The sequence below is a fragment of the Narcine bancroftii genome, chromosome 6 (assembly GCF_036971445.1).
Source record: "Narcine bancroftii isolate sNarBan1 chromosome 6, sNarBan1.hap1, whole genome shotgun sequence".
Classification (NCBI taxonomy): Eukaryota; Metazoa; Chordata; class Chondrichthyes; order Torpediniformes; family Narcinidae; genus Narcine; species Narcine bancroftii.
The window spans coordinates 254197073-254214213 of record NC_091474.1 but is presented as its reverse complement, the minus strand read 5'-3'; the positions used below and the strand labels follow the sequence as shown (position 1 = coordinate 254214213).

The 17141-nt window shown below is 55.5% G+C and overlaps 1 protein-coding gene across 2 annotated transcripts in view; it reads left to right on the top strand.

The window, feature by feature from the left end:
• LOC138737269 (calpain-1 catalytic subunit-like) overlaps nucleotides 1–17141 on the top strand; it is a 63288-nt gene that overhangs the window by 32873 nt on the left and 13274 nt on the right. Inside the window, exons 6-16 of one of the 2 annotated variants that reach the window (XM_069888020.1) lie at nucleotides 5881–6041; nucleotides 6220–6389; nucleotides 7848–7859; nucleotides 8149–8360; nucleotides 9368–9407; nucleotides 9818–9883; nucleotides 11506–11563; nucleotides 14479–14543; nucleotides 15118–15186; nucleotides 15536–15614; nucleotides 15702–15815. In XM_069888020.1, coding sequence (XP_069744121.1) covers nucleotides 5881–6041; nucleotides 6220–6389; nucleotides 7848–7859; nucleotides 8149–8360; nucleotides 9368–9407; nucleotides 9818–9883; nucleotides 11506–11563; nucleotides 14479–14543; nucleotides 15118–15186; nucleotides 15536–15614; nucleotides 15702–15815 — 1046 coding nt within the window. The remainder of the gene's footprint in view (nucleotides 1–5880; nucleotides 6042–6219; nucleotides 6390–7847; nucleotides 7860–8148; nucleotides 8361–9367; nucleotides 9408–9817; nucleotides 9884–11505; nucleotides 11564–14478; nucleotides 14544–15117; nucleotides 15187–15535; nucleotides 15615–15701; nucleotides 15816–17141) is intronic. The other variant, XM_069888021.1, reaches the window with a different exon arrangement.

Sequence of the window (17141 nt, the reverse complement as noted above, 5' to 3'; positions counted from 1 at the left end):
TAACGGTTGTGTCCTCTCTGTGCAAGAACAGCAAACCCAAGGAAAGCCACCGGCCCCGATGGCGTGACAGCCAGGTGCTGAAGGAGTGTGTGAATCATCTCTCTCAGTCCTTCACCAAGATTTTCAACAGGACCCTGTCAAAATCCATCATCCGCCATCCTAAAGGCTGCTACTGTCATTTCACTGCCTAAAAAGATTATCAAGGACCTGAACGATTATTGTCCGGATATTTTAACACTGGTCGTTATGAGCGGCTTCAAGAGGCTGGTTTTGCAGCATTGAAGCCAGACTCCCACCCACCTTTGATCCACACCAGGGCTAATGGGTCTCCTGGGCCTGACCCACTTCAAACAACAGGGATACGGTGTGAGGCTGCTTTTTGTAGATTTTAGTTCTGCCTTTAATACTGCTATTCCAGGCAGACTGGCTGGTAAACTCACAGATTTTCCAGATCAATTTGCCTCTGGATTAAGGACTTTTTAACAAACCGTTCCCAGTCTGTAAAAATGGGCACTCATTTTCCCCTCCGCTCACACTTAGCACTGGTTCCTCGCAGGGCTGTGTGTGGAGCCCAATGTTCTCTCTTTATCCCAACAACTATCTCTCCACCGATTATTCCTCTAACACCATTATAAACGTTGTGGATGACTATCTACTGCCTGACCCCCATCAGTTTCTCTTGTTACATCCTCCAGAGCTGGGACTTTTCTCTCTGGAGCGTAGAAGGATGAGAGGAGAGTTAATGGAGGTCGACAAGATTCTGAGAGGCATAGACAGGGTGGACGGCCAGTGCCTGTTTCCCAGGGCAGGATCAGCAAACACCAGAGGATGTGTGTACAAAGTGAAGGGAGGGAAGTTTAGGGGAGAGATCAGGGAAAAGTTTTTTTTTACACAGCGAGTTGTGGGGGTTTGGAATGCCTCGCAGGGGTGGTGGTGGAGGCTGGAACATTGGGGGCATTTAAGATACTCTCCGACAGGAACGTGGATGGAAGGAAAATAGAGGGTTACGGGGTAGGGAGGGGTTAGTATTTTATTTTAAGGAATATATGGGTCGGCACAACATCAAGGGCCCAAGGGCCTGTCCTGTGCTATCATGTTCCATGTCTATATAACATACAAGCTCCAGTACATTTTGAACAGTGGAAGGAAACCGGAGTCCCTAGGGAAAACCCCACACAGAGACGGGGAGAACGTGCAAACTCCTTCCAAACAGCGCGAGATTCAAACCCTGGTCCCAGTTGCTGGTGATGTAAAGGCCTTGCGCTGACCACTACACTTGTGCCATCCACATTGGAAGGTGTGATCTAAGAGATTGGAAATAAGTTACTTGTTTCGCCAGGAAGTGATTAGGGATGGTCAACGTGGCTTTGTGGAGGTAGGTCGTGTTTAACCAAACTTATAGAGTTTTTCGAAGAGGTTACCGGGAAAGTTGATGAAGGAAAGGCCGTGGCTGTTGTCCACATGGGCTTTAGTGAGTCCTTTGACCAGGTCCCACATGGGAGGTTGGTCAGGAAGGTTCTGATGCTGGGATTCATGGTGAAGTAGTGACTGGATTCGACAATAGCTGGATGGAAGAAGCCAGAGAGTAGTGGTGGATGATGCTTCTCAGACTGGAGGCCTGTGACTAGTGGTGCCTCAGGGATCGGTGCTGGGACCATTGTTGCTTGTTGTCTATATCAATGATCTGGATGATAATGTGGTAAATTGGATCAGCAAGTTTGCAGATGACACTAAGATCAGAGGCGTTGTGGACAGTGAGGAAGGTTTTCAAAGCTTGCAGAGGGATGGAGTTTAATGCAGACAAGTGTGAGGTGTTGCATTTTGGAAGAACAAACCAAGAAAGGACATACACAGTAAATGGTTGGGCTCTGAGGAGTGGGGTAGAACAGAGGGATCTGGGAATGCAGATACAGAATTCCCTGAAAGTGGCGTCTCAGGTGGACAGGGTTGTGGAGAGCTTTTGGCACAGTGACCTTCATAAATCAAAGTATTGAGTACAGGAGCTGGGATGTTATGGTAAAGTTTTATAAGACATTGGTGAGATCAAATTTGGAGTATTGTGTGCAGTTTTGGTCACCAAACTACAGGAAAGATCTCAATAAGGTAGAAAGAGGTAGAGAAGATTGACTAGGATGTTGGCCAGACTTCAGGAACTGAGTTACAGGGAAAGGTTCAACAGGATAGGACTTTATTCCCTGGAACATAAAAGAATAAGGGGAGATTTGATCGAGGGGATTTAAAATTATGAGGGGGACGAACAGAGTAAATGTGAGTAGACTCCACTTAGATTAGGAGAGATTAATATGACAGGACATGGGTTAAGGCTGAAAGGGGAAAAGTTTAGGGGGAACTTCTTCACACAGAGAGAGGTGGGGGTGTGGATGAGCTGCCAGCTGAAGTGGTGAATGCAGGCTTGATCTTGAGTTTTAAGAATGAATTGGATAGGTACATGGATGGGAGAGGTCTGGAGGGTTATGGAATGGGATCTGGTCAGTGGGACTAGTGGAATAATATATTGGCACAGACTAGAAAGGCTGAATGGTCTGTTTTCTGTGCTGTAATGTTCTATGAAGTTATGGAGAACTTGGAGGCACATGACAGGATTGGCCAAAGCCAGCATGGTTTCCGTAAGGGAAAATCGTGCCTGACAAACCTGTTGGAACTCTTTGGGGAAGTGACCAGCCGGCTGGACCAGGGAGATGCATAACATAACATAACAATTACAGCACGGAAACAGGCCATTAGGCCCTTCTAGTCCGCACCGAACCAAACACCCCTTTCTAGTCCCACCTCCCTGCACAATGCCCATAACCCTCCATCTTCTTCTCATCCATATACCTGTCCAACCTTTTCTTAAATAATACAATTGACTCCGCCGCCACTATTTCTCCCGGAAGCTCATTCCACACGGCTACCACTCTCTGAGTAAAGAAGTTCCCCCTCATGTTACCTCTAAACCTCTGCCCCTTAATTCTTAACTCATGTCCTCTTGTTTTAATCTTTCCTCCTCTTAACAGAAATAGTCTATCCACATCCACTCTGTCTATCCCTTTCATAATCTTAAATACTTCTATCAAATCCCCTCTCAACCTTCTACGCTCCAAAGAATAAAGACCTAATCTGTCCAATCTCTCCCTATACTCTAGATGCTTAAACCCAGGTAACATTCTGGTAAACCTTCTCTGCACTCTCTCCACTCTGTTTATATCCTTCCTATAATTAGGCGACCAGAACTGCACACAGAACTCCAAATTAGGCCGCACCAACATCTTATACAATCTCAACATCACCTCCCAACTCCTATATTCCATGCAATGATTGATAAAGGCCAGCATACTAAAAGCCTTCTTCACCACCCTATTCACGTGAGTTTCTACCTTCAGGGAACGATGTACCGTTACTCCTAAATCTTTCTGCTCTTCTGTATTCCTCAATGCTCTCCCATTTACCACGTATGTCCTGTTCTGATTCTTCTTACCAAAATGAAGCACCTCACACTTATCAGCATTAAATTCCATCTGCCATTTTTCAGCCCACTTTTCTAAGCAGCCCAAATCCCTCTGCAATCCTTGAAAACCTTCTTCATTATCCACTATTCCACCTATCTTAGTATCGTCTGCATATTTACTAATCCAATTCACCACCCCATCATCTATATCATTAATGTATATAACGAACAACAATGGGCCCAATACAGATCCTTGAGGCACACCACTGGTCACCGGCCTCCAACCTGACAGACAATTATCCACTACTACTCTCTGGCCTCTCCCTTTCAGCCAATGTTCAATCCATTTGACTATCTCAAAATTTATACCTAAAGACTGCACCTTCCTAACTAACCTTCCATGTGGTACCTTATCGAAGTCCATATAGACAACATCCACTGCGCTACCCTCATCCACATTCCTAGTCACCTCTTCAAAAAATTCAATCAGATTGGTCAAACATGACCTTCCTCCCACAAATCCATGTTGAGTGCTCCTGATCAGACCCTGTCTATCCAGATGTTTATAAGTACTATCTCTAAGAATTTTCTCCATTAATTTACCTACCACAGACGTCAAACTTACAGACCGATAGTTGCCAGGCTTCCTCCTTGAACCCTTTTTAAATAACGGAACCACATGCGCAATGCGCCAATCCTCCGGCACTATCCCCATATCTAATGACATTTGGAAAATTACCGTCAGAGTCTCTGCTATTTCCTCCTTCACTTCTCTCAATGTCCTGGGGAAGATCCCGTCTGGTCCCGGAGACTTATCCACCTTTATATTCTTCAAAAGCCTTAAAACTACACCTTTTGTAATCTCTATATTCCCCATATTTACCCAATTTGCTTTTTTTATCCCACATCTCCCAATATCCTTCTCCTTAGTGAATACCGAAGAAAAGAAACTGTTCAATATCTCCCCCATTTCTCTAGGTTCCACACACAGTTTTCCACTCTGATTTTCTAAGGGACCAATTTTGTCTCTAGCTTTCCTCTTACCATTAACATATTTGTAGAACTCTTTTGGATTAGTTTTCACCCTGCTTGCCATAGTTTTCTCGTACCTTCTTTTAGCTCTCCTAATTCCTCTCTTAAGATTCCTCTTACATTCAATGTATCTTTCAAACATCTCCTTAACTCCATGCTTCTTATATCTAATGTACGCCTCCCTTTTTCTTCGAACCAAGTTTCCAATATTCCTTGAAAACCACGGCTCTCTCAAACCTTTTGCCCCTCCTTTTAACCTAACAGGAACATAAAGCTTTTGCACTCTCAAAATCTGATCTTTAAAAGACTTCCATCTCTCTACTACATCCTGCCCATAAAACAAATTGTCCCAATGCACACCCTGCAAGTCCTTTCGCATCTCCTCAAATCTAGCTTTTCCCCAATCAAAAACCTCAATCCTTGGCCCTGATTTCTCTCTTTCCATAATGACATTGAAGCTGATGGCATTATGATCACTGGACCCGAAGTGCTCGCCAACACTAACCTCCGTCACTTGACCCATCCCATTTGCCAACAGTGGACGTTGTGTGCTTGGATTTTCAGTCGGCCTTGGATAAGGTGCCACACATGAGGCAGCTGAACAGGATGAGAGCCCCTGGAATGACAGGAAGGGTATGGGCATGGGGATGGGGAGAGCATTGGCTGGTCGGCAGGAAGCTGAGAGAGGGGATAAAGGGATCCTATTCTGGTTGGTTCCTGGTGACCAGTGGTGTCCCACACGGGTCGGGGTTGGGGCCATTTCTTTACACATTGGATGTTAATGAGTTGGATGGTGTCTTTGTGGCGAAGTTTGCAGGTGGTACAGAGATGGGTGGAGGGGCAGGTGGCGAGGAGGCAACAGAGGTTGTAGAGAGATGGACAGATTCGGAGAACGGGCAGAGAAGTGGGAAAGGAAACACACTGTTGGAAAGTGAATGGTCACGCACTTGGGAGGAAGGAATAAATGGCCCGGCTATTCTGTGGGTGGGGAGATCATTCCAAATTTGGAGGAGGAAAGGGTCTGGGATTCTTGTGCAGGGAACCCTAAAGATGAACCTCCAGGTTGGGTCGGTGGTGAAGAAGGTGAATGCGATGTTGGTGTCATTATCTCCAGGGGCAGGGGCAGGGATGGGGTGTGGAGGCTTTAGAAGGCACTGGGGAGGCCTCACTAAATTCATTTAAATTTAGACATAAGCACGATAACAGGCCCTTTCAGCCCATCAAGTCCATGCCGCCCAATTACACCCAAACGTACAGCCCTGTAAATTTGGAAGAGTGGGGCATGGGGTACAGGTTGGGGGGAAGAGGGGTGTATGATGGGGAGGGGAAGATGAACGGGGAGGGGTGGACATGGAGGAGGACACAGACTGACTGTGACTGGCCAATCTGTCCCATCCCAGGATGTCGTTCACCGAGTTCCTGGCCCAGTTCTCCCGGCTGGAGATCTGTAACCTGAGCCCAGATGCACTGGAGGATGATCGGGAGAATAAGTGGGAGGCAGCCACCTTCAGCGGTTCCTGGCGACGGGGGAGCACAGCTGGGGGCTGCCGGAACCATCCTGGTGAGTGGTTCCCCATCCCAACTCCGCTTTGCTGTCCCCTCTCCCATCTCCTCCCCTCTTCCCCTTCGCTCTACTCCTTTCCCTCCCCTCACCATCCCCTCCCTCCCTCTACCTGCCTCTGCCTCACCCCACTTCCCCTATCCAACTCATGCCTCTCTCTCCCCGCCTCCCTCTGCAGCCACGTTCTGGATCAACCCTCAGTTTAAGGTGACCCTGTGTGAGGAGGACGATGACCCAGAGGACAACGAGCTCTCCTGCACCTTCCTCTGTGCCCTGATGCAGAAGGACCGTCGGCGTTATCGGCGCCACGGGCAGGACATGCACACCATTGGCTTTGCCGTGTACCAGGTGGGTGATCCGACGTGAACCACAACCCCTGACCCCGACCCACCTGTGGAAATGGACACCATCAGATTCCCGTGCACCAGGTGGATGGTCCGACCCCAACCCTGGCCCACCACCCCTGACCTTGACCCTGACCCATCTGTGGACATGTAGATCATTGGATTCCATGTACCAGGTGGGTGGTCTGACCGCCTGACCCAGATCCACAACTCCAAACCATGACTCCTTAACCCCAACCTGTCTGTGAACATCACACAGTCAGCTTCACTGTATACGCGGTGGTTAGCCAACCCTAACTCACGACCCCTGACCCCTTCCCCAGGTGACCTTGTGACAGGAATGTCCATCCACTGCCAGCGGGTCACACACCGCAATCCAGACGCATACCAAATGCACCCCAGTGTTGTCACCCCTCCCAGAACACTCTGAACCCGCCCTGACCTCTCTGACCCCGCCCCGACCTTGTGGACTCTGTCCTGACCTGTCAGACCCCACACAGACCAGTCAGACCCCACACAGACCTATCTGACCCTGCCCCGACCTCTCGGACCCTGCCCCGACCTCTCGGACCCTGCCCCGACCTCTCGGACCCTGCCCAAACCTCTCGGACCCCATCCCGACCTCTCGGTCTCTGTCCTAACCTCTCTGACCCCACCTTGACCTCTCGGTCTCTGTCCTAACCTCTCTGACCCCACCTTGACCTCTTGGACTGTCCTGACCACTCGGAAACTGTCCCGACCACTTGGGACGCTGTCCCGACCACTTGGGACGCTTCCCCGACCACTCGGACGCCGCCCCGACCACTCGGACGCCGCCCCGACCACTCGGACGCCGCCCCGACCACTCGGACGCCGCCCCGACCACTCGGACGCCGCCCCGACCACTCGGACGCCGCCCCGACCACTCGGACGCCGCCCCGACCACTCGGACGCCGCCCCGACCACTCGGACGCCGCCCCGACCACTCGGACGCCGCCCCGACCACTCGGACGCCGCCCCGACCACTCGGACGCCGCCCCGACCACTCGGACGCCGCCCCGACCACTCGGACGCCGCCCCGACCACTCGGACGCCGCCCCGACCACTCGGACGCCGCCCCGACCACTCGGACCCCGCCCCGACCACTCGGACGCCGCCCCGACCACTCGGACCCCGCACGGACCTGTCAGACCCCGCACGGACCTGTCAGACCCCGCACGGACCTGTCAGACCCCATACGGACCTGTCTGACCCTGTCCTGAACTATCTTACCATGCCCCGACCTCTCGGACCCTGCACTGACGTCTGACCCCACCCTAACCTCTCGGATGCCGCCCTGACCTGTCTGATCCCGCCCCGACCTCTTTGAACCCATCCCGACCTCTTGAACTCACCCTGACCTCGTGGACCTCGCTCCGATCTCTCGGAACCTGTTTTGACCTCTGACCTCTCTCTCTCTCTCTCTCCCTCTCCCTCCCCACAGGTCCCTGAAGAGGTAGGTGAGATTTGGACCGAGAGTCTATGTGTGTGTGGGGGGGGGGGGGAGCATGTGTGGAGAAGGGTTTGGCTGTCTCAGGTGTGATCCTCCATTCCCCCTCCTCCCATTCCCCCATTTCCCCTCCCCATTCCCTCCTATTCTCCCTTCTCCCTTCTCCCATCCTCCCATTCCCCTTCCACCCACTTCCCTTCCCCTTCCCTTTTCTCCCCATTTGCCCTCCCCCTCATCCCCCCTTTCCCCCATTCCTCCCCTTCTGACCCCCAATTCCCACCTCTCTCCCCCCCAGTACCAGGGCCATCAGCACCTCCACCTGCGCAAGGACTTCTTCCTGAGCCACTCGTCGTGCGCTCGCTCCGACACCTTCATCAACCTGCGTGAGGTGAGCTCCCGCATCCACCTGCCCCCCGGGGACTACGTCATCGTCCCGTCCACCTTCGAACCCAGTCAGGAGGCCGACTTCGTCCTTAGGGTCTTCACCGAGAAGCACGCCGACTCCGAGTAGGTGGGGGAGGGGAAGGGAAGGGGGTGGGAGGTAGGGGGAAGGGAGGGGTTAGAGGGGAAGGGGTGGGAGGGAGGGAGGGAGAGGGCAGGGAAGGGGAGGAGGTAGGAAGGAGGAAGGGAGGGTTTAGAGGGGGAAGGAGGGGCAGGGGAGGGGGAAGGGAGGGGGTGGAAAGGAGGAAAGGAGGGTTTAGAGGGGGAGGGAGGGGCAGGGGAGGGGAAAGGGAGTGGTTAGAGGGGAGGGGGTGGGAAGGTGGGAGGGGCAGGGGGTGGGGGGAAAGGAGGGGTTAGAAGGGAAAGGGAGGGAGGGGTTGGAGGGGAGGGGGTAGGAAGGGGGCAAGGGGAGGGGATGGGTTAAAATGGAGGGGGTGGGAGGGGGAGAAATGGGTTAGGGGAGGGGGTGGGTGGGTGGGAGGGGGCGTGGGTAGAGGGGAGGGGGGAAGGGACAGGGGAGGGGAAGGGAGAGGGAGGGGTTAGAGGGGAGGGGATGGGAGGGGAGATGGTAGGGAGGAGGGAGAGAGATAGGGTTAGAGCAGGAGGAGAGATGGAGAGGTAGATGGATGTGGGGTTAGAAGAGGTAGGGTTAGAAGGGGAGGGTGGAGGTTGGAGAAGGAGGGAGAGTGGGATTAGAGGGAGAGGGAGATAGGGTTAGAGGGGAGGAGAGATGGAGGGGTAGATGGAGGTGGGGTTAGAAGGGGTGGGTGGAGGTTGGAGGAGGAAAGAGGGTGGGATTAGAGGGGGAGGGAGGGGAAAAGGAGGGGTTAGAGGGGAGGGGAGCGGGCAGGATAAGAGTGTGGAAGAGGGTGGGAGCAAGAGAGGGAGGGGTTAGAGGGGGCAGGGGAGGGGAGATGGAGGGGAGGATTGATGTGGGATTAGAGGGGAGGTTGGAGTTAGAGGGGGAGGGGTCATCACGGACTCCCTGTGGTTGCTAGGAGGTGGAATGTCTTGGTCTCGTGTGTGACAACAATCCTCTTCTCCACATTAACCGTGTCCTGTCTAATCACCAGGGAGATGGACGATCAGATCACTGCCAATCTGCAGGATGAGGCAAGAACCCGTCCACTGACCTCTGACCCTTGTCACAATGACCCCTGACCGCATCACACCGACCCCTAAACCTGTCCCTATCCCGTTTCACTGAACCCTTCCCTATCCCATTTCTCTGAACCCGTACCTATTGTTATTCGCTGACCTCTGACCCCGTATTGCCGACCCCTGAACCCATTCCTATCGCGTCTCACCTCCCTGGCACCGTCCCACCAACCCCTGACCCTGTATCATCATCCCCTGACTCCATCCATATCTCGTCTTGTTGACCTCTGACCCCGCCACTAGCTCCATTCCTTGCCTGACGCTCACCTGATCCTGTCTCTCTGACCCTTGACCTTTCCCCTTACCTTATCTCTGACCTTTGACCCCATCCCTACCCCTCACCGATCTGATTTCTCGTGTTTCAGGAAGAGATCAGCGAGGAGGATGTTGATGAAAATTTCAAGGCCATGTTCGCACAGCTGGCAGGGGAGGTGAGTGGGGGTCTGGGTCCAGCCACAGCTGGCAGGGGAGGTGAGTGGGTGTCTGGGTCCAGCCACAGCTGGCAGGGGAGGTGAGTGAGGGTCTGGGTCCAGCCACAGCTGGCAGGGGAGGTGAGTGGGGGTCTGGGTCCAGCCACACTGGCAGGGGAGGTGAGTGGGGATCTGGGTCCAGCCACAGCTGGCAGGGGGGTGAGTGGGGGTCTGGGTCCAGCCACAGCTGGCAGGGGAGGTGAGTGGGGGTCTGGGTCCAGCCACAGCTGGCAGGGGAGGTGAGTGGGGGTCTGGGTCCAGCCACAGCTGGCAGGGGAGGTGAGTGGGGGTCTGGGTCCAGCCACAGCTGGCAGGGGAGGTGAGTGGGGGTCTGGGTCCAGCCACAGCTGGCAGGGGAGGTGAGTGGGGGTCTGGGTCCAGCCACAGCTGGCAGGGGAGGTGAGTGGGGGTCTGGGTCCAGCCACAGCTGGCAGGGGAGGTGAGTGGGGTTCTGGGTCCAGCCACAGCTGGCAGGGGAGGTGAGTGGGGGTCTGGGTCCAGCCACAGCTGGCAGGGGTGAGTGGGGGTCTGGGTCCAGCCACAGCTGGCAGGGGAGGTGAGTGGGGGTCTGGTTCCAGCCACAGCTGGCAGGGGAGGTGAGTGGGGGTCTGGGTCCAGCCACAGCTGGCAGGGGAGGTGAGTGGGGGGGTCTGGGTCCAGCCACAGCTGGGAGGGGAGGTGAGTGGGAGTCTGGGTCCAGCCACAGCTGGCAGGGGAGGTGAGTGGGGGTCTGGGTCCAGCCACAACTGGCAGGGGAGGTGAGTGGGGGTCTGGGTCCAGCCACAGCTGGCAGGGGAGGTGAGTGGGGGTCTGGGTCCAGCCACAGCTGGCAGGGGAGGTGAGTGGGGGTCTGGGTCCAGCCACAGCTGGCAGGGGAGGTGAGTGGGGGGTCTGGGTCCAGCCACAGCTGGCAGGGGAGGTGAGTGGGGGGTTCTGGGTCCAGCCACAGCTGGCAGGGGAGGTGAGTGGGGGTCTGGGTCCAGCCACAGCTGGCAGGGGAGGTGAGTGGGGGTCTGGGTCCAGCCACAGCTGGCAGGGGAGGTGAGTGGGGGGTCTGGGTCCAGCCACAGCTGGCAGGGGAGGTGAGTGGGGGGGTCTGGGTCCAGCCACAGCTGGCAGGGGAGGTGAGTGGGGGGTCTGGGTCCAGCCACAGCTGGCAGGGGAGGTGAGTGGGGGGTCTGGGTCCAGCCACAGCTGGCAGGGGAGATGAGTGGGGGTCTGGGTCCAGCCACAGCTGGCAGGGGAGGTGAGTGGGGGTCTGGGTCCAGCCACAGCTGGCAGGGGAGGTGAGTGGGGGGTCTGGGTCCAGCCACAGCTGGCAGGGGAGGTGAGTGGGGGTCTGGGTCCAGCCACAGCTGGCAGGGGAGGTGGGTGGGGGTGTAAGAGATGGGGAGGGAGGGAGGTGATGGGGGAGAGGAGAGGGGGCGGGGAGGTGGGTCTGGGGTTTGCTCCCTCTCCCTCCTCATCCTCTTTATCCAGGTTCTCTTCATTACCCCGTGATCCATGCATGACCCCATGATCCTTGCATGACCCCGTGACCCCAGCATGACCCCGACTAACTCTGCTCCCTCCCTCCCCTTCAGGACATGGAGATCAGTGTGTTTGAGCTGCGCAAAATCCTCAACCGGGTGCTGACCAAACGTGAGTGTGGCCAGGGGTCAGGGGTCAGTTAGTTCCTGGTGGGAGGGGAGATGGGTGGATGGAGGGGATTTCCATGGTCTCCCATTCCTCCCCCCCAACACGGGGTGGGGCTCGGGCGAATGACAGGGGTTCGGTGGGTTCAGGGGTTTGAGTAGTTGGGGTTTGCGGGGGTCGGGGGTTTGAGGGTGTTTAGAGCATTATTGCAACTCAGGCCCTTCAGTCCACCATGTTGTGCCCACCTCCGTGACCCCACTCCAGAACAATTTCACCTCACCCCACATTCATTTCAAGGGGGAGGAGAGTCGAGCAGGGGTGTGATGAAGGCCCTGGGCAGGCCACACAGAGCGTGGGGAACAGTTCTGGGCTCCCTGCTTAAGGAAGGATGTGTTGGCATTGAGGAGGGTCCAGAGGAGGTTTGCAAGGACAATCTCCAGGGTGAAAAAAAGGTACAAAAACCAAGCTGGAGAAACTCAGTGGGTCAAATACTTCTGTTATACAGCGACTGCGGTAAATTTGGAAAGGCCAGGTTTTGAGAATTGTGAGCAGTTCTGGTCACCGAACTCCAGGAGAGAGATCAATAAGATAGAAAGAGGCAGAGATTTACTGGGATGTTGCCCGGACTTCAGGAACCGAGTTGCAGGGAAAGGTTAAGAAGTAAAACAGGTAAGTCTGCAGACACGAGGTTGGTGTGCTTGTAACAGCAGGAGGTGACAGGTGGAGAAGGGAGGGAGGTGTGAGGGGACAGACAGAGTAAATGTAGGTCGGCTTCTTCCACTGAGGGTGGGTGAGATACACCCAGAGGACATGGGTTAAGGGTAAAGGGAAAGTTAAGGGTGAACATGAGGGGGAACTTCTTCACACAGAGAGGGGTGGGGGTGTGGAACGAGCTGCCAACTGGTGGTGAATGTGGGCTCAATTTTAATATTTAAGAGGAATTTGAACGGGTCCAAGGATGGGAGGGGTATGGAGGGGTACGGACTGGGTGCAGGTCAGTGGGACTAGGCAAAAAAATGGTTGGGCACAGTCTAGAAGGGCTGAAGGACATACTTCTGTGCTGTAAAGTTCTGTGGTTGTATGGTTCAAAGATAAAGATGCAGAAGCAACGTTCCGGGGTTGGGCCCTTTCATCAAGATGTGACTAAATGTAAGCAGAGGCCTGGCTGCATCTTTTCAGATCGATGAAGAGCTCCAGCCCGAACCGTTGGTTCTTCAGCTTCACCTGTGCTGAGCTTCTCCAGCATCATATGTATTTTTCCTTCAACCCCGGTCTCTGCAGACCTTCGTGTTTTACCCCCGATCCCCATGGGAAAGGTTTCTATAACGAGGAGAGAGTGAGAGCCTCTGGGACTGGACTCGCTGAAGTTCAGAAGGATGAGTGGGGATCGAACACTGGACAGAGAGGACGTGGGGAGGTGGTTCCGGTGGTTGGGGGCAGTCTGGGAGCAGAACACAAAGACGACCATTTGGAACAGAGATGAGGAGGAACTTCTCATGAGAGGGGCTGAATCGGTGGAATTTGCTGCCATGGACGGCTGTGAATGCCGGGTCTCTGGGTAGATTTAAGATAGAGGTAGATTTGTTCTTGTTCAGGAAGGGAATGTAGGACATTCCAGCCCAGCCCAGGACCTTCGGCCCATAAGTCCTGCTCAACAATCTAATCCCTCCCTACCCGTAACCCATCTATGTCTAAGGGTCTCTTAAATGCCCCCAATGTTTCAGCCTCCACCACCACCCTTGGTGAGACATTCCAGGCCCCCAGATCTTTCTGTGTAAAGAACTTCCCCCGACATCTCCCCTAAACTTCCCTTCCTTCACTTTGTACACACATCATCTGGCGTTTGCTGATCCTGCCCTGGGAAACAGGCGCTGGCCGCCCACCCTATCTATGCTTCTCAGAATCTTGTCGGCCTCCATCAAGTCTCCTCTCATCCTTCTACACTCCAGAGAGAAAAGTCCCAGCTCTGCTCACCTGGCCTCATAAGACCTGTTTCCCAATTCAGGCAACATCCTGGGAAATCCCCTCTGCCCCCTCTCCACACCTTCCACATCCTTCCTGTAATGAGGTGACCAGAACTGAACACAATTCTCTAAGTGTGGACTCACCAGAGATTTGTAGAGTTGTAACATGTCCTCTCTACTCCTGAACTCAATCTCCCTAATTAATGAAGCCCAGCGTCCCATAGACCTTCTTAACTACCCTATCACCCTGTGTGGTAACCTTGAGGGATGTATGGATTTGGACCCCAAGGTCCCTCTATTCATCCACACCCTTCAGTAACCGACCATTAACCCTGGACTCAGCCTCCTGGTTTGTCCGTCCAAAATGCATCACCTCACACTGATCCGGATTGAACTCCATCTGCCACTTTTCTGCCCAACTCTGCATCCTGTCGATATCCTCTTGTAACCTTCGACAACCTTCAGCTCCATCCACAACTCCTCCAACCTTCGTGTCATCCGCAAACTTCCTGACCCATCGATCCCCCTCTTCACCCAGGTCATTTATAAACATCACAAAGAGCAGGGGGTCCCAGAACAGATCCCTGCGGCCCCTCCACTAGTCTCCGATTTTGAGGCACAAGTATCTTTGCTTTCTGCAGGCCAGCCAGATCTGAATACACACAGCCAAGGTGCCGCGACTCCCAGTGATCTGGGAAGAAGGCAGGAGAATGGGGTTGTAATGGATAGTAAACCAGCCATGATGGAATGACAGGGTGGATTCAATGAGCCGAATGGGCTAATTCCATTCTGATGTCTGGTCGTATGTTTGGGGTTCAGGGCTGAAGGACAAGGGTGATTGAGGGCGTGGGTGGGGGTGATGACCTGATTCCTTGACTAACATCCTATTCCCCTCCTTGTCTCCCCCTCTCCACTCCCATTCCCATCTCCAACCGGTTCCCTCTCCTCCCCTTACAGACCAGGACCTGCAGACGGATGGTTTCAGTCTGGACTCCTGTCGAGGGATGGTCAATCTGCTGGACGTATCCTTCCATGGCCTGTTCCCGTGCACCTCCACCTGTTTCCCCACCCCTCTGCCTGTTGGCACACCACTTCACCTGCTCCCCGCCCCTCCTCCCGCGTCCCTCCGCCTGCTCCCGCGTCCCTCCGCCTGCTCCCGCGTCCCTCCACCTGCTCCCGCGTCCCTCCACCAGTTCCCGCGCCCCCTCTGCCAGTTCTCGCGCCCTCCCACCTGTTTCCATTGGCACCTGCCAGTTCCCGCCTCCCTCTGCCAATTCCCGCGCCTCTCTGCATGTTCCCATGGCACCTGCCTGTTTCTGTGCCTACCCGTCAATTCCCACATTGTCCGCCTGTCCTGGGGTGAGGGTTGTAACAATCCTGATTACAGCCCAGCTCAATATTCCCACTCCCCGCCTCTCCATCCCGTGACCTTCATCCCGTCTCCACCGGTTCCCCATCACCCCCACCCCCCATCTCCTCCACCCACCCCCGCTTTTCCTACCTCCTGTCACCCCCTCCTTTCCCACCTCCTCCTTTCCCACCTCCTGTCATCCCCTCGTACTGGTGAAGGGACGGTGTTTCCCTGACTGGACACAGAAGGACGGAAGTGGTCGTCTCGGTCTCGTCGAGTTCCAGACCATGTGGAACAAGATCTGCAAATGGCTGGTGTGTTGGGCTTCCCTACCCCCCTCCTTCCCTCTTCTCCCCTCCATCCCCTTCACCTTCTTCCCCTCCCTCCTCCAACCCCTCCCCTCTTCCCTACCCCCTCCCCTCCACCCCCTCTTCCCTCCCCACCCCCTCTTTCAACCCATTTCCCTCCCTTCTCTACCCCCTCCCCTCCCTCTCTTCCCTTCCCCCTCCACCACCCTCTTCCGTACTCCACCCTCTCTTCCCTCCCCCTCCCCTACCCCTTTCCCACCCCTAACCCCTCCCTCCCCTCCCCTCCCCCCCTTCCTTTCCCTCCCCTCTCCCCTACGCCCACTCCCTCATGCCCTGTCCGTCTCTATCCCCACAGGGAATCTTCAGGAACTTTGACCTGGACAAGTCTGGCACAATGAGCTCCTACGAGATGCGCCTTGCCTTGGACTCAGCAGGTGAGGTGCTCGTCGATGGGGAGGTGTTGCCCATGTGCGGACCACCATGTCCCCACTCATCCCTCTGACCTTCTCTGTCTCCCCCAGGTTTCCAGATCAACAGCCGCATCCACCAGGCCATAGTGGGTCGTTACGCAGACGGGGAGGCCGTTGATTTCGACAACTTCATCTCCTGCCTTGTCAGACTGGAGGCCATGATCAGTGAGTTCACCCCCCAACCCCCTGCCCCTTTCCCCCTCTCCGCTCCGGGACCACCCCTCCCCCACTCTACACTCTGGGACAACCCTGTCCTCTGCTCCAGGACCACCCCTCCCCCACTCTTCACTCCGGGTCCATCCCATCCCCCACTCTCCACTCCAGGACCACCCCCTCCTCCTCTCTCCACTCTGGGACCACCCTGTCCACTTCAGGACCACACTCTCTGCTCTGGGACCACCCCTCCCCCACTCTCCACTCCGGGACCACCCCACTCTCCACTCCAGGACCACCCCCTCCCCCTCTCTCCACTCTGGGACCACCCTGTCCTCCGCTCCAGGACCACACTCTCTGCTCCGGGACCACCCCTCCCCCACTCTTCACTCCAGGACCACCCCATCCCCCACTCCACTCCAGGACCACCCCCTCCCCCACTCTCCACTCCAGGGCCCCCCCCTCTCCCCACTCTCCACTCCAGGACCACCCCTCCCCCACTCTCAGCTCCGGGACCATCCCTTCCCCCACTCTCCGCTCCAGGAAAATCCACTCCGGCACAACCCCCTCCCCCACTTCCGCTCCGGGTCAATCCCCTCCCCCACTCTCCACTCCGGGACAACCCCCTCCCTCACTCTCCACTCTGGGACAACCCCCTCCCCAACGCTCCGCTCCGGGACAAACCCCTCCCCCACTCTCTGCTCCAGGACCACCCCCTCCCCCACTCTCCATTCTGGGACCGCCCCCTCCCCCACTCTCCACTCTGGGATCACCCACTCTCTGCTCCGGGATCACCCCCTCCCCCACCGTTCCGGGTTCACCCCCTCCCCCAATCTCCACTCTGGGATCACCCACTCTCCGCTCCAGGACTACCCCGTCCCCCACTCTCCGCTCCAGGACCACCCCACTCTCCACTCTGGGACCATCCTTGTCCCATCCTCTCTTCCCACTCCTGCTCAGTTTAGGGGAGACGTCAGGGGGTTTTTTTACAGAATGGAGGCCTGGAATGCGTTGCCGGGGGTGGTGGTGGAGGCTGGAACATTGGGGGCAATTAAGAGACTTAGGAAGGGCCATGGATGGAAGGAAGGTAGAGGGTTCTGGGGTAGGGAGGGGTTATTTTGATGATAGGTTGATAATCGGTCGAAGGGCCTGGATTGTGCTGGAATCAGTGACGTTCTGTGGCCTCTGTCCCCTCAGTGACCTCTGTCCCCTCTCCCTGTTTTCTCCCCATGCCCCGTGACCCCTTCAGCCAATGGGCCCTCATCCAACTCCCATCTGAATGCATCCAGTGAACTGGCCTCAGTAACGTTCTGTGGCAGGGCTTTGCACAAGTTCACA